Below are 21198 nucleotides of genomic sequence, written 5' to 3'. Positions count from 1 at the left end.
GTTTTCTCTCACTCAGCAAGGGGCAGTCTTTTACCAGATCCGTGTCATTTGATCTCCCACTTCTCAGCTTTGACAAAACTGCCCGGGTTGGGGCTGATGAGCCCCTCTTCATGGCTATAAACTTGGTTATTCTGCTTGAGGGGATGCTTCTTATCTGGGCCTTGTTTTCCCTTCACTGACTGATTTCTTTAATAGTCCTTTCGACCTAACTCTGTGCATTCAGGCAGGGTAATATCACACTGAGGGGCACATGATATTTATAAAAAATAATACAAATATTTCCTCCCACTCCACAACTTCATGGGATAAAGCCACTTGGCTGGTATCATTTCAGGGGACAGTCTAGAGAGGGTTAGGAAAGCTACATCAATAGTTTAATGGTTAAATGGCTCAGTTAATTTGTATTTAAGTGTTCAGCAGTTTGTGAGGTTTAAAATAATGATCGGAACATGAGCCTAAGTGAGAACTGACTTTGACCACATTGCCCCCTCTGAGGAGGTGCTGTTACACTTCAGCAATACACATCTTAGAAGCACCAGAGAACTCCAGACACATTTGTCAAACTTCAACCTCCACTTTACTTGCATACCCCAAAGGTTTAGAGGCGAGTCTGAGTTTCTGTTGTGCACTATAAAGCTTTGGAATGAGGTAAGGACCTTGCAGTTTTGTAGAATTTACTGATTTCCTAAGTTTCAAAGTTTTCTGACCAACTTCAGGCCATTTTAGTATCTAGACAAGAATCATGGGAGTCAAAGTGTTTTGTCTCTTTTCTCTGTTGTTGTGTGTAAGGCTAACACAAAGAGAGGGAACATAGTGTAGTAGAACTGTCTATGTCAAGAGCTGTGTCAAGTGCACAAAGCAAACAGACTGAAAAATAGAGATGATTTTCCTTCTGATCTCTTTCAGCTCTAATAATTGTAGGTGTCATTTGCAATAAGAGTTGGTAAAATATTTTCAGGGTGGTTTTTAAGATGGCTGTGTCTCTTTAAATATTTAAACTGCTTGAAGGGGAGGACTTTATCCAATAGCCTAGTAGTAGTAGCCTACTAGAAGTAATTAATTACAATAATATAATTTTTAGAATTTGACATAAAAATATACAATATACTTTGAGTAGGAGGAAGAGAGATACGTTGATTTCAGATAAATGAAAGTTTGAGTGTGCGCGTGTGTGTGGTTGGCTGGCTGTGTTGGAGACAGTCAAGGTGGCAATTCTGGATGGCAGGAGAAGAGAAGGTTGTTGCGCTAAGAGGTGAGATGAAGGGATGGAAAGGAGGTGAGAGAGGAGAAGGAGTAAAGAGAAACCATGTCCACAAGCTGCAGCATCTCCATAGAGAGTTTTAAGTATCAATACAACAATTTTGAACTGGATCCTGAAGCAAATGAAAGCCGTTGGACATCTTTGGGCAGCATGTGGCATGATATGTTCTCACCTGTTGATTTCCCTTTACTTATTGCTGACAAGGAATGCTCCGTAAATGTGAAGCTTTGTAACTTGGAAGAAGGGCACTGGTGCTGCTGGCCAGAGCAGGCACAATCCAGGATTGTAGGTCGCAGCTGTTTGGGGGGATAATACAAACCTCATGTGGTGCTTGGCACAATATTTTGGCAGTTTGGAAGCAAACAGTGACATCTTGTGGATTCAGTTTGTAACTCTCCCTATGAAATTCAGTTCCACTGGCCACTTTCCTCCCTGACCATTTTCAGTACCGCTGGGGTACTGGCAGGGGGAGGGGGAATCACTGTATTAACTAAAAGAAAAGGAGTACTTGTGGCACCTTAGAGACTAACCAATTTATTTGAGCATGAGCTTTCGTGAGCTACAGCTCACTTCATCAGATGTTTACCGTGGAAACTGCAGCAGACTTTATATACACACAGAAATCATGAAACAATACCCCACAGTGGGGTGGGAGGAGGTATTGCTTCATGATTTCTTTGTGTATATAAAGTCTGCTGCAGTTTCCACGGTAAACATCTGATGAAGTGAGCTGTAGCTCACGAAAGCTCATGCTCAAATAAATTGGTTAGTCTCTAAGGTGCCACAAGTACTCCTTTTCTTTTTGCGAATACAGACTAACATGGCTGTTCCTCTGAAACTGTATTAACTAGACATAATGGCAGTAGATTAGGGAACACAGCAGTTCAAGGCACACTGAGCTGGAATGAATGCATCCCTTAAACATTGGAGAAAGACGCGCTAAGTATGCAGAGAGAGGAGAGCCTTATATGAGCTACAGCAGTGGTTCCCAAACTGGGGTTCGTGAAATGTTACAAGGGGTTCTCAGGGAAAAAAATTCCCTAATGGCGGAGAGAGCTGTCCCTAGGGCCCCCTCGGCAGCACGGTGCCAGCAGCCCGGAGCCCCTGGACTTCCAAGAACTAAGCAAATCAAAGCAAGCATATCTATCACACTGAAGAGATTTAAACTTCAAGACTCCTTTTCAGAAATGGCAAGGAAGGTAGATATTTTTTGCTGTTTTTAAAATTAAATAGGCAGCTAGTATTGTTTTAAAAATTATTATGAAGAACAAGTTTGATTTGTTGTAGCATGCGTTTTTTGCCCGGACTGCTCAAGACTTGAATGCTTGTGTTTGAGTTGGCTTCTTAAATACCTTCATGCTGTTTCACATCTGATACTCCTTGATGAAACACAGGAGCCTTGCCTTATAACAGGCTTATTCAAAGTGATACAAGCTATGAAAGTGAGATCTTGGAAGAGTGTTGCCGTTTTCATAATGTAATAAAAATACATAAAAATGATTAATAATAATTAATAAATAGTGTGTAATAAGCACGTGTTTTATATTTCCAAGATCACTGCTTTTATAATTTATACTCAGGTAAAGGAGAAAATTCCTGGAAATAATCATTTTAAGGAGGGGGTTTGCGAGACTTGACATTTTAGTGAAAGGGGTTCACAGGTTGTTAAAGTTTGGGAACCACTGAGCTACAGTGAGAACTAGCACGGCTCTCAGGCTCAGAGATGGCTCTGACCTTAGGTTTGGAATGAATAATTCCTTTAGAATTGGAGCAAGTCCCCATCTGGTATCTAGAATTTGTTGTGATAATGCCTTCCCCTTACATTGACCAGTGTGCTGTACACCTGTACCGTTAGGCCCCAATGACATTTCTTGGGAGTGTTTTTAATTTGCAAAAAATAATGCACAGTGCTTGTTAGAGGATTTTTAATGAGGAATCCAAGTCAAGATTTGAATGCTAAGCCCTACGAAACCAGTGAGACATAGCCCAATGGCTTCCCCTTCAAAGATCATCTGCAAGGCTGCTATTGAATGTTTTTAAATCCCTAGGAAAAGGTTACTATGTGAGACTCTTAGGTTTCAGTCCATTAGGGACACTTTTGCATTTCAAGTATGTTACACATCCCTGGTTCCCTTTAGGTTTTGGTGTTTGACCCCAAGAAAGTGAAGCCACACCCCTGGATTTTTGTGGTTGTTGAAAATACACAGTTTCACACAGACTCCACCAACATTGTACATCAGCCTGTATTTCCTACAGACTTAATCTCAGTATTACTTGAGTCTAAGCTCTGGAGTTTTTGCTTGTGACTTGGCCCTGAGTTTGCAAACATTCCAGCAAGTCTCAGGTTAGTAAGAAACCAGGATCGCTATTGAGTATTGAATTTTGTTCCACTGTCTATTTTCTCACTGTTTTACTGAGCACAGCCCCACAACTGGAGTGGAACATTTTGCACTGTGCTGGTTTGCACACAGCCCATAGTAAATGGTGATGCGTAGGTGTTCCACCCTATGAGAAACACAAGAGGAGCACATAACTGTTGGTGGGGTTCCCTATTTGCTCTGCAACAGGAAGTAATTTGCAGTACTCTTTTGCGGCTTACCTTTTGAGTGGAGGGATGCATGGCTTTGCTCTTCCCACCCATTTGGGGGAGGGGAGCATCCGCTAGGGAAACCTCATGGTTGGGAGGAATGATCCAGGTGGCTATAATGCAGGTTGCACAAAGAGGGGGAGTCCTAGTACACCTCCCTCACCCCCCACCCCCATCCCGTGGTCACATAAGGCCAAGGCACGATTTAGCAACTTAAGGCAAGATATGATGCACGAAGCAAGATATGATGCTGGTCTCTTACTTGCAAACCTAAGGCCTGGTCTATACACATGTGCACCTGTAGACGTTATTTGGATCAGTATAATTAGACTGCGGCAACTCTGTGTGGACACTGTTATATTGATAAGAGTGAGTGTCCGCACAATGAGACCTGCAGTCGTTTAACTAAAATACTTTTCAAACTAATCCAGTGAAATCAGTGCACGCACTGTGTAGACAAGTACTAACTCTGTGTAGTTTAATTCTTTACCTTTTTTCTTTAGGTGAGTGAAGCAGCTGGACCATCCAGATCTCTAACTGCTTATGTCTTTCTGTCTTTTTCTGCAGCAGCCAGCAGAGTAGCCAACAAAGCAGCCATGATGACGATTCATCCCGATTCCTGAGTCCCCGAATGCGTGACGAAAGGTAGGCCTGTCCAGCAGTGGGGAATTGGGGAGATGACGGTAATCTTGATCAGCCTGAACGTGGGTATTGGTTTGTGCTGTTTGTTTATTATCAGGCAAATTATGGCTCATATTTTAGGTATAAAACTGTTTTCATGAATGATGTTAACAAGTAACACCCCCAACCCCTATCCCCTAAAGCCCTGCAGTCCTAGTGAGGAACTTGCACCAAGAATGCATCATTTGTATTCTCTGCAAACACTTCTCACCATTGCAAATAAAGTGAATGTTGGGTATTAGTGTATACTTTGCTTTGGGATGTTGTCAGTTTAAACCTAAAACTGGAAAACCTAATTACAGTGGAAACACAGAAGGAGGAACCTGCAATCAGAGGTAATAAGATGAAATCAAGTAACACATCAAATGTAGATAATGTTTGTAAACACAAGTGACACCATCAGTACAGGATGCACACTAGGTGAAGGTAGCCTTGCAAACACAGGTAACAGTACGTATAACAAGGCACATGCAGCAAGCAACACTTATATAAATGCAGGTTATGTTACAGTCACAGAAAATATTGAACAGATCCTCTTACTGTAGCAAATGTTGATAATATTGATATCTGATCAGTTACTGATAATACATGAATGTGACTGAGTGCTGCTGCATAGCAGGGAATCTGGAGATATCTGGAACATTGCACAGCATATAAGAAGATAAAGAAAGCAAAACTCTAAATGGGTAGAAGAGTTTGGATAGTTCATGGATGGGACGTGCCATTATGGGTAGTATATGTGTTTGACAGTGAACAGTTGTTTATGTGGCTCCTGGAGTCTGAACACCAAGATGTTTGATGGGTCAAGAGTGAGATAATGGAAAAAAGAATAATGTGTTGGAAAATCAGATGTTAAGTAGGAGGAATGTCTGTGAAAGGAGGAAGGAGATACCTGTCAGTGTAAGGAAGAGAACAGTCTGTCATGGTCTAGTTTCTCTGTGTGGCTTGACAAGGATTGTCATCGTGGATTGAGTATTGTGGTTGCTATACGTTGTTTTACATGGGTTGCTTTTCTGTCTAAAATGCAAATTGCTCTCACATAGCTTTAAAGAGGTTGCGAGAAGTGTGTAGTTGAGTGCCTAAACCTAATGGGTATATCTACGCAGCAATTAAACACCCCTGGCCATGGTCAACTGACTCGGGCTTGTAGGGCTTGGACCGCTGGGCTGTTCAGGCTCTGGACCCTAAGCTCTGGGATTTTGTGGTGGGAGGGTCCCAGAGCCTGGGTTCCAGCCTGAGTCCAAACGTCTGCACGGCAATTTTTAGCCCTGCAGCCCGAGACCCAGGAGCCTGAGTCAGCTCAGCCAGGCCATGCTGCAGGTCTTTTATTCCAGTGTAGTCATACCCTAAGAGGCATAGGGGCTCGTAGGACAGGGCATGGAGCTAGGAGTGAGGAGACCTGCATTCTGTTCCCAGCTGCGACCTCGGGCAAGTCATTATTTGTGCCTTAGTTTCCCCATGTGAAACATTGGGATGATGATATTTATCATCCTCTGTAAAGCACTGTGAGATTCTTGGGTGAGGAGGACCACATAAGTGTAAAGTAATGCCTTTAAGTGGGTTTCCTTGGGTAAATTATCCAATAGGGTATCACTGGAGGTGTGGCAAGAGCTGGACAGTAGAGATTGATGGGCTGTTTTTACCTGGAGGCTCATCTTTATCTGCTATATCCAGCAAAACTGAGCACAAGAAGAGGTAAGAGGCATCCTGAGCCATTTGCCAGTCTCCTTGATTCCATGTTGCTGTTCAAAACCTTTCTGTCCCATTCTAGTGAGGTGAATGAATTGGCTCAAAAAATACGGCACTGCACCTCAAGAGTCCAAAGTGCTGTAAAAATATTGGCTAATTAATCTTTCTAATACTCTGCAGTAGGTAATTGCCATTTCCTAATTTTATGTTTTGGGAAACTGAGGCACAGGAGTGTAAATGACTTGCACAGGGCCACGCAATGTGGCAGTGGAAGGATTAGAACTCCTGAGGTCCTCACTCCCAGTTACTTATGTGCCTGATGTTCATTTATACTCAAGCCCCCTTACCTGACAAATCATAAATGATGTGTCATTACCAGACTGTTACTGGCCCAGTGTAAACTCAGGGTGTACACACAGAGGTTCAGCTTCACCTAGTCTTTGGGTTTATCCACTTTTGGATGTGCATAGTTCTAGTCAATATGTAAGGTGCCTTTCCCCTTGCCTAGCAGCACTGGTGTTGTGAGCACTGGGAAGAAACCCACGGGCACAGGTGTTGCTTTTGGAAACGGAACTGTTTTTCCCATGTGCTTTGCAAGTCAAAACTATGAAGTTACCTTCCCCACATTTATCTTCCAAACCTTTACCCAAACAAAACACCGTTGCCGATTGATCATTAGCTTCTTCTTCTGCTTAATAAACACCCAACTGAATTTGTACCAGATCTGTATTCCCAGATTCCTCTGCAAGGCTAGTGTTGAGACTAGGGCCATGTGTACACTACAGGACTACAGTGGCACAGTTATGCCACTGTAGTGCCCTAATATAGACACTGCTACAGCAACAGAAGGGGCTTTTCCATCACACTAGATAATCCACCTCCCCAAGCGGCAGTAGCTAGCTCGATGGAAAAATTCTTCTGCCAACCTAGCCACATCTATACTGGGTTAGGTCGGCATAACGATGGCTCTCAGAGGTGTGAATTTTTCACACTCGAGTGCCATATGTATATCAACCTAATTTTAAGTGTAGACCAGGCCTAGTTTGTGATTGAGCTGTTCCTCTCTGTCTCTTGTGTTGGGGACAGTTGTCAGGTATGCAAGGCAGATATCCAGCAGCTGGGTAAATATTTCTTTGCAATTCCAGAAGCCCAAAATTAATAAATTTCAGACTCTTGGGGTGGATTTATTTTTGCTTCATACTGCAGCATTGGCACAAAAGAGGCTGAAAAATGAATACCTATAAAATCTTTGCATATTATTTTTTATTATTATTATTGTTACTATTTTATTAGTTATTATTTCAGCCAAACAAGAAGAGTTAGTATTACTGCATCTCCTAGTCCATATTGGATCAGAACCCAGTCCATTTTCTTCTGTGACACAGGAGCTACAGGCTCTGTGTTACTGCAACCTCTTATACTGTTCTGGTCTAGAAACCTGGTTTTATTACAGCCTCTAGTCCCGTACTACACCTGAACTTTGACTTCTTAAATTGACTAGGTCCTGTTACCACACTGTTCAGCTTTGGGATCAGGCAATGTGGCTTTCGCTCCTCCCGGGAATAGCACAGTATCACAATCTAAGGCTTTTAACATCCTTCTTGGTGTCTGGTAGCATAAAGAAACGAGCCCCTAGGAAGGGACACTTACGATAAAGGCTCTTAGTGAAGTCTCACTCTCCAATGTGAGCTGCATTGATGTCTGCTAAACCCCTGACAATCATCTTCACTCATGACATAAGTGCTGGACCTGGGGGTGCTGCCACACCGCTTGGCTTGAAGTGGTTTCCATTATGGGTTTACGGTTTGGTTCAATGGCTCTCACGCATCTGCACTATAAAAAAAAAAAATTCTAGCACCCCTGACTCCCAGAAAAGCCTTTAATTTAACCTTTTTTTCTTTCAAAATTAGCAGTATATTTGCAGCATGTGGTGGTAGTTTTCATGAAGTTCTAAAGCTGAGTGACTAGCATGGGCTTCCAGTTTTATTCTCCCTTGATGGCGTCTAGGTCAGATTTACTTGCTTTATAAGTCAAAAGCTGATTTTAGTTTCTGCCAGTGTTCCAGACTCACCCTGACTCTGGCAGCAAATGGGGAGGCAGGCGACCCCTACTGCCCCCTCTGCTTCTCCCCTTTGAACAGATGGGGACACAGAGAGGTAAAGTGACTTGCCCAAGGCCAAACAGCCTGTCAACGAGTGAGGTGGGAACAGAACCAAGAATCCTTGGCTTTGTCCCACTCAACAATGGAGTTCACCCCCCTCCTAGTGCCTTCTCCCCACCACAATGCCTTTCAGACACATAGGCTACTCTGAATCAAAAACACAGAGAGCAGGTTTATAAAGTCAGATGCCATTATACTTGGTTAATTTTCTGACTGTGAGCTGCAATGATAAAGGGAGAATGAATATACTCCTAGTTAGGAGCTGGTTGCTGATTATGTGTTTGTGATGTTGCATTCAAGTTTAGATGGTTAAATACTTTGCAAGGGGTGGCTGTATTCTGTGTTTACTAGTCTCAGCTGCTCTTATCCTTGCAGAAGAGAGTGCATCGCCCCTTAAGCCACAGCTGGCATGAAAAACATGAGGAAGGAAATGCTTCTTTCCAGGATGACCTGAAGCACTTCTTCCAACTTGTCTCCTCTCACAGGATCAGAGATCCTTCTTACTCAGTGTCTGCTAAGCCAAACTCTTGTTGAAGTCAAATTCTTCGTAATTAATTCAATGGCAGATGAGCTGTGTAAGGACTGAATCAAAGCTTAGTAAGGACCTGAAGATTTGACTCACTCAGGAGAGAGCAAGCCAGCCATAAAGAGCTAATTAATAATCCAACAGAGTGTTTGGCTCAGAACTAGTGCCTGCTAGTTGTAGCTAACCCTTTCCTCAATATGTTTCACTCCAATTACTAGTCTCTCTGGTGCTGTTGATCCTGGCATAATTTGCTAGCTGAGAACACTATACTACCAGATCACAGGGAAATTGACAGCAAAGCAGACAGGTGCTTAGATATTATCTGAGTTTTGTCTGATGCTGGGAAACGTGAAGTCAGATCACCTTGGTCTGGGATTTTATAGGCTAAGCAGGGTCAGGGCAGGGCGGTCTCCAGGTACGGAAAGAAGCAGTGTCCTGGTGATTCAGTAGACAGTGCTGTCCCCTTTTGAGCCTGGACTGAACCAAAGTTTTGGTGTGGTGCTGGACTGGGCTGCTGGAGGTGCCACCTTTCAGATGGGGTGCGAAGTGGAGGTGCTGACCAGGTACAGTCATTATTAAAGATCTCCATATCCCCCGTATAAAGTAGTGGTGGCAGTATCCCCAGTGACCTGTGTCTCATAAGGTGACCTCAGGATTGCTGCTGTTTATGTTTAATTCCAAGTAATTTTTATGTATTGTTTAACTGACTAGACTAATCTTAAATTGACCTAAATCCAGGGCTGGTAAATTGCCTTTACCTCTGTTGTTTGCCGTTGTAATCACGTCAAGCTCCAGGGCAGAGGCGTAGTGGTGTAATCTCTTCTTGGGGTGGGGAACAGTGGTTCACGCTCATTGGACTGACAAAAAGACTCATTCATTTTTTTAGTTTTGTATAATGCATTATGCTGGTTATGCATTACAGGGGAAATCTCTAGAGGTTTGGAGTCTGGGCTGGATCCAGATAAGCACCCAGAGACTCAGCTTCTGGGGCAGGCTCTATGAACAGCTTGAATTTGCCAGCCTGGACTGCACATTGGGTGAGGCAGATCTTTCTCCTGGATCTTATTTATTTTCTTTCAAGAGCAATAAAGAGCCCCCATTTGCAGGCTCTGAGTATCCTGCTCATTATTTACAATGACAAAACCAAATGTGCTGTTCACTTATCTACCAAGCAGCAGCTCTGAATACAAATACCACCACCCACTGCACCAACCAGTGCTTCAATATCCCCTAACTCTCAGGAAAGTCCAGAAGAAACAAACAGCCGATGCCAGCTCTTTCAGACCAGGGTCAGAGGGCATTCCAGAGCCCAGGGGCACTTACAGAGAACAACCTGCCAGTCACCCCTGCCTCTGTTATACTCAGGTGAATGTAGCATCAGCACCGCTTCTGCCAGGCCATGCCTCTTGAGTGTGTCAGCACCTCTTTATTGCATCTGGAGGGTGACGAGTTTGTGTGAAATTAAAGGTGGTGATGGTAGTGGGGAAGACTGTGATGTTTTTCAAACTGCATTAAAAGTTTGGTGTGACTTTTTGGGGGAAATCTTAATACAAGCAGCCCAGGTCCCCCCTCCTCACTGCACATGCCAAAAGAACAGGCCTTTAAAAGCATCTCCCAGCTGCTGTGTACCTGCTTGCACCTGTGTGGCGGAGGCAGCGTTCGCGCATGCTTCCAGGATGGCCTTAATTTTTCTGAGCCTGCCGGAGCACGTGTCTTAAGGGATCCTGCACTCAGCACTCTTGCTAACTATAGCAAAAAGCAAGTTCGTACCCCCTCTGGAATCAACTTCCCTGTGCAGCCTGCCAGGATCTGAGGATCAAGCACCCTTGTCCCTCCTCCCTAGCATACCACCTCTGACATCACACGCAGGTAGAGCTCTGCACACAGCACCATCTCATTCCTGCAGAACTAGGACAGAGAGAGAGGACCTGCACCCACCCTGATACACATGGGAAGCCGCTGGGAGGTGAGGATATCCCAGGCACCAGCAGAGGGACGCTGGACTACCGGGCAACTGTGGAAAGATACCAGAAAGGAATATGTGACTGGGTAGGGCTCATCTCTTGGCTCTGTCGAACCATATCTTAATTACCAGCCTTCACTTAGCAACAAAGATGGTACCAAAGATAGCACCAGTTGAGTTAACTTGTAAGTGATCTGACTCGACAGGACGACCAAACTCGGAGCTGTGATTCACATAGGGCTGAAGTCCTCGGATTCCTTCAGACAGGACGCTGACTTTGCCCTGGTGTTGGACTGCTGCGGCTGCTGCTGTTGGTATGCCACTCCATGGGATGTAGGCACCAGACTTGGCTGGTGTACCACAAGGCCAAACCATGGTTCAGAACCCGTGCCCTGAGAAGGTCTCCTGCAGCACAGCAGTGAAGCATGTCTGTCACTTGCATGTGTCTTCCCTGAGGAAAAAACTCGCCTTCCGCAGAGCCATGTAAGTTGACAGGTGTGGGTGAGGCTGAGCGTGGGTCCTGTGCTGGGGTGCAGTCTGTGGGTATTATGTTTGTGCATCCAGGTGTCTGGGAATGAGAGATGTGGCTGAATACACTGTGCAGGTGCATTCAGAGTCCTAGAAGGGGAAAGCTAGCAAAGCAAACTAGGAAGGAGTTTAATTTTGAGGTGCTGGACTGGGACCCTAGGAGACCTGGCTTCAGTTCTCACCTCTGCCAAGATTTCCTGTTTAGGTCTCTTCATCTCTGTGTGCCTCTGTTTCCCATCTATCAAATGGGGAGGAGAATCCCTTCCCTACCTCACAGGCGTGTTGTAAGGATGGGTTCACCGATGTCTATGAGTTACTCAGATAGCCACATGAGCACCTAGGAGCTGATTTGTGATGCCCAGATGATGTTAGCCCATAGATGCTGCTCCTTTTTAAAGGAGTGGCCCGAAGATTGACTAGGGCTGAGTAGGAGAAGCCCTGGAGGCCTGGGTGAGATGAGTACACAGTACTGTTGAGGTTTTTAAGCAAGTGCATCAAGATGGGGTTATGCACAAACCACACCAAACTGTTCACCCCTGTTGAACTGCAAGTTCAGGCTTACTCATGCACTCGCTTCAGTTTGAACTGCAGGCTTGTTCTTTATTGTGACCCTGAGGCGCCCCTGGGACTTACAGAAGAGAGCAGGCTTAAATGAAGTGTAAATGCCATGCCGCTGAACCAGCAGGAAATACAATCCTTAAGCTCATACACACAAGAGCCATCGGTGCTGCTCCCCAAGCATCCAAAAGTCCATGGAGGGGGATGTGAGGAGAGAAACAGACGAGGGGAATGGAGAGGAATGGACAGAGGGGGTGGGGAAGAGAGATGAGAGAAATAGACAACAGCTAGAGGGTGATGGATAAGTGATTGAACCAAAATGGGGGGGCAGGGAAGGACAGTTCATCTCAGGACAGCTCAAGAAGTAAAACATTCTGTTCACAAATCGTATCGTGACTGCAGATTAATCACCTGCCCAGGCCGATGCAGTACCCATGTGCCACCAAACCTGGTGTAGCAGCCTCTGAGCCTCCTCTCTCTCACACCAGTGTAACTCCATTAAGGTCCAAGGAGCTGCTCTTGGTTTACACTGGTGGGAGCAAGTGGAAGGTCAGGCCTATTTCCTCCATCTGAGGCTCCCAATGGATCTTACACCAACCTTTGCCTGCTCCTACTTCCCCTTGCCCCCGAGAGGCATGGTGGTGGTAACACCCTGTGTCCCTGTTGCCGTTCTGCTGTGCATGGAGGTACAGACGGGACTGTCTCACACTGCCAGTCCCACAGCTTCAGGGAGTCTATTTCCCATTGCCCAGGCAGCCCGAGCGATTGTGGAATGCTGCCATCTGCACGCAGTGGCCGGAGTGGATGTCTTGCTGCTGTGTTACTCTGAGCGAGGCAGCCTGGTGCACTGGGGTCTCCTGCGTTAATAAGGAGAAGGACATTCAAGAGTAAGAGAAAAGGAATGGAGGTGGTTTTGGCGGAGTGGGATAAATAAGAGGCAGCTGCTGCTGCCCAATGCCAGTGTAAAATTCGGGGCGAATCGGCTCCTAGCTCAGTGTGCTGGCAAGAGATGGGTCTGAGTTGAAATGGTCCCAGTAAAGCCCCAAGCTGGGTGCAGCTTCTATCAGTCGAAGTTTGTTGCAAACCTCAGAGTGACTTTGTCAGAAGTACTGCTAAGGTTCCTGGGCTTATTGAGCCTGCCCAGGGGTGTGTTTTAAGGGATCTGGGGCAAGAGGGGTGTGGGCATCTTGAGGAAGCCCCTGAGGGAGTGCCCAGATGGGGGCCACACATCTCCAACCCACTCAACTCAGGCATGCGGGACTTTGTGAGCCCACCTGGACCGACACTGAAGGAATCGTCTGCAGCGCTGCAACTTGCTGAGCTCTTGTCTTGAGCATTCTGGACGGACAGCATGCAGAAGCCTGGTAACACACATGCACTCATCCTCTGTGGAGGAAAGGAGCACCCCAAATCCATCTCTGGTGATTGACCCTTGGCAGACTGAGAACTGGCATTGATGGGCTCTGGAGAGACCCTTTCTCCAGCTGGGTTGTGGGAGGTTATGGTTTTATCCTCTTGTGGGGCCTTTGAAGGTGAAAAGGAAATGAAGAGGTGGAAGTAGGGACGTCCCCAGGAATAATGGGTGAACTTCAAACCTTTCGGAGGTTTGGATAAGCACCCCAAGCCTGGCCACTTCACTGACTATCCACCCCTCTTGGTTGGCAGTTTCACAGGAGCAGGCTTTTCGGTGAGAGTACTGCTTCCACACAGGAGACAAAGACTTTGAGAACCAGCCTCTTCGTTGCTCCCTGCCCAGTCCTGGCCTGAGCCAGCAAGTGCAGAAGCTGCCACACACACGCAAAATCATGAGAGGGGAAAAAAATAACCCAAACTTTTCAAACCTGGAAAAAATTGTGGGATGGCTTTTGGGTGAAGGTGCAGGGCAGCAATTCAGGTTTGAGATGCATTTGGGGAAAGGTGTTGGGGTTGGGTTCTGGATGGTAGTTTGGGCTTCAGATGAACCTGGCAAAGGTTATGAGTGGCCATTCGGTTTGGTTAATATTTTATGTGAACTGGTTCATCCCTCATTAACCAATGTCCAGTTCCCACCCCTCGCTGACCATGAGTTTATCTGTGTGGCTTCCTTTAATTTTCCTTTACACACCCTGCATGGCTCAGGATTTATTAGACTTGTATGTATGAGTTGTCTGTGCTTGGGCTGGGATGGTTGGTTGTGTGTGTGCTGGAGGTGGTGGGGTTTGGGGGTTAATGAGAGATGGGGCCAGACCTCTGGCTCTGAGTCCCACTCCTGCTCTGAACTTTGGAAAAATTTGGATTCGGATCCAGATCCAAAACCTGCTGACCCTTATGGCTACAGTGCCAAATAGCTGAGCTTTGGCGAAGTCCAAATGTGAAGGATGCAACTCCCCTCTGTTAGCAATGAAGGAGTATAATCCTCAGTTGGTACCAGTGCCAGTTGCCCCCCTCATTGCACCCCCACTGCTGCTCAGACAGCCCGTGGTATGACTTTTTGCTGGGACTTACAGGAACGGGCTATAGCGATTTGATGAGAGCTACACTGCTTCGCTAGGACCGGCACATCTGCTGCTGTTGGCAGACCTGTCAGGGCGCAAAGATCACCTGCTTCCAATTCCTCCTACGCCAGCATTGTTCTCCCTCCAATGTCTCAGAGGTGGGCTGTTAATTATAGCGCATGCCACTGCCTGCTTGTGGACGGCATTGCTGGGTAAAGTAGGTTTAACAAGCGGCTGGGATAAGATAAATTCCTCCTTTCTCTGCCAAGCTTGGAACCTTTTGCACCTGGTGTCCCGGCTCTGGGAGCCCCCAGCTGCCCTTTAGAGATGTATCCAGTACAGGAGGAGAAAGATCTGTCCTCTCCATTACATGAGCTCCTAGAACACTCTGTTCTCAGCTGAATAGGGTCTGTTTTTTCATAGCCCTTTCATTAGATCAGCACAGATTCTGGAATTTGATGGCCCCCAGCAAGGTTATGCCATCCCCCCATCTCTGTCATCCTTCCTCTTCCCCTCCATGATATGCTGACCCATGATCTGAGAAAGGGGGTAGGGCAGGGGTGGGCAAACTTTTTGGCCCAAGGGCGACATCGGGGTTGCAAAACTATATGGAGGGCCAGCTAGGGAAGTCTGTGCCCCCTATCTGCCCCCTCCCACTTCCTGCCCCATGACTGCCCCCCTCAGAATCCCTGACCCATCCAACCCCCCGCTACTTGTCCCCTGACTGCCCCCTCCTGGGACTGCTGCCCCTAACTGCCCCCCGGGGACCCCACCCCCTATATACCCCCCCTGCTCCCTGTCCCCTGACTGCCCCGACCCTTATCCACACCCCCGACCCCTGACAGGCCCCCCAGGACTCCCACACCTATCCAAGGCCCTCTGTTTCCCATCCCCTGACCGCCCCCACCCAAACCTCTGCCCCATCCAACCACCCCTGCCCCTGTCCTGACTGCCCCCCTCAGAACCTCCGACCCATCCAACCCTCCCCTGCTCCCTAACTGCCCCCGACCCATCCAACCGCCTCCTGTCCCCTGACTGCCCCCCCGGGACTCCCCGCCCCCTTACCATGCCGGAGCCAGTCGCGCTGCCCACCTCTGGGGTAGGGTGTTTTCTCTCCAGCAAGGTTGGGAAGTATTTGGGGGACTGGATAAGCCTTCCCTTTCCCTCTTGTTGCCCTGTGGGGGTAAGATGCAGGTAGGAGACATGGCAGGATAGGTCTCTTTTGTAGAGCCTTTTCTTGTGCTCTGATATCCCCCAGTCTTGAGGAATTCCACAGTTGCCACTTATATGGGTGGATGGACCTGAATTTTAGAAAAGTCCCATGCTGTCCATGAAATTAAGAGGGACGGATAATTTTATGTCTGAGATCTGTAGTTGTGCAGACAGAGTTCATGCTTCAGGATATCCAGCTGACTGCTCTGTTCAAAAATTCATTCTCGAGTCCTGTGGCAATCAGCAGAATGCATTATGGGTGCTTTTTCCTCTAACGCATCTGGCATGGGCCAGACGTTGGACGTCATAGGCTACTGTTCCAAGCTTGTGTTGTAAAATGAAGCATGCCTATTGTTAAATCCCTTGGGAACATAACAGTAATAATTAGTAACAACAATATTTAGCTCTTATTCAGAGCTTTTCATCTGAGAATCTCAAAAGGCAAGGGTAAGTAAGTATCATTATCCCTGTTTCATAGGTGGGGAAACCAAGGCACAGAAAAGGGGAAGTGCCTCGTCCAAAGTTAAACAGCAGGTCATTGGCAAAGCTGGGACAAGAACCCAGGTCTCCCAACTCCCAGCCTAGTTCCCTTTCCACTGGACCAGTGTCTCCCTGTGTGGTTAGATAAGCCTCCAGCTGTTCCTTGCATATCTCACTGCACAGGGAGAAAGTTTGACAGAAGTCATGTTGAGCTGCGTCACAGCCCCTGATACACAGCAGTGTGTATGTGTGGGAAACGACAAGATGCTTTTAATGCTTCTTGTTTCCAGGTAGGAGAAGCTGGCTCTGATGGTCTCAGTCCTGTGTCTGCCTGTTTGCATGTGCAGAAGGGCAGTTGTGTAATTGAATTCCACCTGCTGACCATATTTAGAGACAGGTCTTTTTGATAATTATAGCTAGAAAAGTGACACTATCAAAATGATATTGTGGGGTTCTACATTCAGGGTCACGTTTCCAGCCCAGCCTTAAGCAAGACACTCTTTTTTTTTCTCTCTTTTGTGGGGACAAATTGCCGGCATAAATAATTGCAGCTCGTTGGGTCACTTGATATCTAAGTTTCTGGTTGCACCTGTAATCAGGGGCAGTCCTAAGCTGCAGGCACAAATAGTTGCATTTTCAAACTTGGGCCCTTCATTTTTTTGCAGTTGCCAAAATATAGGGCCCATTATTATTATTGATGTGTATGTGTTAGTACCTAGGAGTCCTAGTCAAGGACCAGGACTGCATTGTGTTAGGCGCTGTACAAACCTTACCTTACCTTATACCTTAGTTCCTTCTGTGCCACTGACACATCAGGCAGTCCACTTCGTTCACTGATTATGGTCACTCGTTAGTTGTGGTACTACTTCCCAGGTGATGCCAACACATTCAATAACGTTTGTCACTGTCTTCTGCCAGTTCTTCCTGGGTGTTCCTTGCTTTCTGTCTCCTCCTTCCTCCTAAAAGGTACCCAATTCAATGCTTGCGTAGCATGTCTCCCATCTTCCATACATTGTACATATCCCAACCACCTCAGCCGTTTTCCTTTGATATTTTCTAACATGTCCTGCCCACTCAGCTCCCTTCCTCTCGCATTTGCAGTTTTATCTTTCCATGAAATGTGTCATGTCTTCTTCAACCATCTGTGGTGGGCAGCCTCCAATCTCTCTTTGTTAGTTATTGTCATTGGGCAAGTCCCTGCTGCATGCGGCAGCGTGCTCAGTACAGTTGCATGGTATAATCTGATCTTGAGTTTGGTGTGGAGGCCTCTGGTTGTCCAGAGGTGGTTCATCCTTCCAAAAGTGGTGTTTGTTTTCCTAATCTCATATGAATATCTTTATCACAGCCACCATCAAGTGTCATCACGCTGCTCAAGTAGCATAACTTTTCTGCCTGTTCGATTTCTTTTCCATCCATGTGCACCTTTGCATCTGTTGTCCAGTTTTCCACCTTTGTAATCTTGGTTTTCTCTGCATTTACTTTCAGTCCAGGTTTTGCTGCTTCCTGTTCTGCCTCTGACGGAAGGGCATAATAAGGCAATGTCATTGGCAAAGTCAAGGCTGTGGAACTCGTCTGCGCTAGCCCATTTTATGCTATCCACAATGTCTTTTGTTGCCTGCTTCCTCACCCAGCCTATTGCTAACACAAAGAGGATTAATAACAACGCTCACCCTGGTCTAATTGTAAAAACATGAAACACAAAGATGGTCCTATCCAAGAACCTGGCCCTTAACCTCTTTGTGAGTTCTGAAGCAAACACCCCCAGTTTTAAAAAGTCAAAAAGTTCCCACTCTAAGCTGCCAACGCTGCAAACTCCTCCTGGGAGGTGAAAATGAAGCTGGGCCATTTCTGCCTAGTCACCAGCAATAAAACTTCTGCAATCAGAACTTAGCCGACAAGGCTGGAGATGAGGCAGAGTAAAATTGCATAGCTATATTGATTCTCCGATGCTTCTGGGATAGCTAGGTAGGTACAAGCTCTGAAGGGCTAAAAGGATTAAAATGATCCGTGATGTCAGTTAAATCAGCAGATAGGACTGGCAGATGGCAGCAAGCAGATACTAAAGGCCCACTTGTGCATAGTCACTTTCTGGTTCTGTCCCCACCTCAAATTACAGCAACATTTGGACCCCAGTACAGAATTGGTTGATCAGAGCCTGCTTTGCTGTTCAAAGCCCTGGCTGATAGCTGAGTGCCTGCGAAGCTCATTCCCTGAGTGGGCTCTGCATGGCTCATCAGAATGTGTTCCCTCTGCCTGAGCCGAGGGTCACAGCTAGTGCTGCTGACAATATTGCTGGTCCAGCTTCCCCTGGGACTTCAGCACGTGGTGGGGCAGGAGGGAATAGGGAGGAGCTTCTGGGAATAGCTTTCTCCATCTGGCTGGAAGGTGCTGTTGTCCTTATGGATCCCTTCAGAGCCCCTTGTTTACAGCACACTCATCTCCCTTAAGGGTGAATCCAAGCTGACCTGTCCCAAGCAGGCTACCTGCCTTGGGATCCATAAGTGGGGTATTTGGGAGGCACATGGAACTATGTTAAGGGGATATGGGCCGTTAAGGAGAATGGAAGTAGAGCAGGTAGCTCGGGAAGTGTAAAGTCCCCTCCACCCCACCCAAACCTGAGAGCAAACCCAAATTGCACTTTTTTGAGATAAAAGGAAGTTTGGCAAAATGCTGTATTTTCTCCCCCCAGCACCTGTACATGCACGCCCTGTGTGTTCATGGCAATCAGAACATGGCTCAAATGTGTGAGACCCTCATAAACAAAGGAACATTCTCCCTGTGTTTCCATTCTACTTGTGTAGAGGAAGAAGAGGAGAACACAAAGTTTTGGGGTTCTTTTCCAAACAAAACCTCCCGACATTTCAAATTCACCCGCCGCTAGTAGAAACCTCAGCGTTTTCAGACCACTGGCAGCTCTGTGCACAGCTTGTCCCCTTCTTATGTGTGCAGTGCCCCTGCAAAATCAGTGTTTCCCAATTTTATGGGCAACATACAAATGCTTGCCAGTGCCTCTTACATGCTCTGTGTGCTGTGTGTTACCAAAGCGTATACATGTTTGCAAAGCTGGGCTTAGGCAAAGATACACCACATACAAGAGATAAAGATGCAGAGCACTGGGGAAATCTGTGTATGTATATCCTTTGTAATTGGTGTCCCTACCAGGGAATAACTAGGTATTCAGGATAAGTCTCTCACACAATATTGAAGGTGAAAGGGCAGTGACAAGTATTTATTTGTAGCTCAAAAGGAAAAGACCTTAGTCTTTGCAGAGCTCCAACACATTTGGAGCTGGGATTTTGTGCAGAAGAGCAGTGCAAAAATTTGGATGCTGATCCAAACTTCTGGGGGTGGAAATCTTGTAAGAGCAACCTTTCCTCATGAGACTGCTACTACTTCCTGCATTCAGTCATGATGGAAGTTCCAGAGGAGAGGTATGACAGAGTGGGATATGTCTGTATCAAATTATGACCTCAATTTTGTATTGTAATCTTCATTTTGTATTATGTGCTGAACACATAGCTAACTTTACTGAATTGCATTCTAGATATCTCCCTTGCTCAGGAAAGGTGCTTGACACCTTGTTGAAGGATCATCACAGAGCAGTCTGGAAATATCAGTTTTGACGGTCTCTTAGCTGCTGGCCCAACCCCATGGAACAATGGATTTCCTACACAGGGACATTGGCATGGCTGGCGGAGAGGCAACTTTGCACCCTGGACACATAGCAAAAGGAAAGAGACTGTATTTAAGAGGGGCTGCTGCTCTGAAAAGGAGAGGGGTTGATCATTGCCACATATAGGCAGATCATGGAGGAGAGAGGGAGGGCAGGAGGGACTCTGGCCAGCCTGAATACTGACAGACCTTTTACTCTTAGATGGGGGAGATCAGGTATGGGGAGGGGCGTGTTAGGACTTCTGTTTTTCTCCAGAGATCTGTAACTTTCCAGGATTTTTTAAGAGTAAGGGGTCTGTGGTTAAGAAACATGTTCCTTCCTTTCCTGCCACGTTTTCCCAACAGGGATTAAGCCAGAGTGCCCAGCTAGGAGGAGCTCTGAGGGAAAGTGTGTTAGCAACTAGGGGTCTTGAGAGGTCTGAGGCACTGGTTTTGGGGACTCTGGCAGTTGGACTGCGGAGCTCTATGTTCCAAGGAAGGGCTTAGATGAAAGGTCTGAGCCAGGAAGTGTGGTTTTTTGAGTCCCAGAGCTAGACACAGCGACTCGACTCTACCCAGACCCAGCAATAGGGTCCACTTCTAACCAACTGATGTCTGTACAGTGCAGTACTGGGCCAGGTTGTGACAAGAGCCTGGAGGCACTTCATCTTCCAGGCCCAGCAGGAAGAGCAAAAAGAGGTTCAGAAACAAATGGAAAATAATAACTGAAAAATATTGTATGAACTTTCTCCAACCTGGAAAAAAATACACATCACCAAACAGGGCATAGAAGTATTCCCCCCCGCCCTCCCAGAGAACCCATGCCAGCTGTATTCTATTTCTTAAGCCAGCAGTTCTCAACTGCGGATCCACAGCCCCCTGCTATGGCTGAAGCCCAGAGCCCTAAGCCACCCCCACTGGGCCCTGGAGCTATTATAGCATATTGGGGGCGTGGGGGAGCTCAGAAAGGAAAAGGTTGAGCCTTAAGCCACTTAACCCTCCTCCCTATCTGGTTCTAAACTGCAGAAGACATGGGAAAAAATGAAGGTGATGGGCTTTGATACTACTTAGTGTCCCTGCCAAACCTGTCTTTGAGGGGGCCTCTTAGGACCCCGACTGGAAGAAGTATCCCATTGCAGGGTGTTTCAAGTTTCCAGTGAGATTTCATGTTTCTTTTTTAAGCCAAATTTGTTCACTGCTGTACCTTTAAATATAAAGCCTCCTCTTGCTAGCTGCTCTCCTGAAGCGTCTACTCGTCCATTGTCAAAATCCGTGAAGAGCATGTTCTTCAACATCAATGACATTAACCCTTTCCCAGTGCCCGTGAGGGCAGCAAGGAGATCATAGTACAGAGGGACATTCCAAGAGCTTTTGACTTTTCCTAGGGAAAAATCCTGGCATCAGATTTCCTCTTTCCTTGGCACTGC

General features: G+C 46.5%; 1 protein-coding gene and 1 long non-coding RNA gene across 10 annotated transcripts in view; one reads left to right on the top strand and one right to left on the bottom strand.

The window, feature by feature from the left end:
• GRAMD1B (GRAM domain containing 1B) overlaps positions 1-21198 on the top strand; it is a 225706-nt gene that overhangs the window by 88770 nt on the left and 115738 nt on the right. For all 9 annotated transcript variants that reach the window (XR_012665752.1, XR_012665753.1, XM_048827188.2 and 6 more), the window contains exon 2: positions 4416-4493. Coding sequence is in view for 7 of the 9 variants with exons in the window: in XM_048827188.2 (XP_048683145.1) it covers positions 4416-4493 (78 nt within the window). In the remaining 2 variants the exon portion in view is untranslated. The remainder of the gene's footprint in view (positions 1-4415; positions 4494-21198) is intronic.
• Positions 13240-21187, bottom strand: LOC142069788 (uncharacterized). The gene is made up of 4 exons (XR_012665754.1): positions 20976-21187; positions 16899-17634; positions 15494-15603; positions 13240-13478 (listed from the first exon to the last, which is right to left on the bottom strand). It is a non-coding gene; the product is annotated as an uncharacterized LOC142069788 (long non-coding RNA).

Source organism: Caretta caretta, chromosome 22, assembly GCF_965140235.1.
Source record: "Caretta caretta isolate rCarCar2 chromosome 22, rCarCar1.hap1, whole genome shotgun sequence".
Lineage (NCBI taxonomy): Eukaryota > Metazoa > Chordata > Testudines > Cheloniidae > Caretta > Caretta caretta.
Note: the sequence above shows the minus strand (reverse complement) of the source record. Positions and strands in the feature narration are given on the sequence as shown.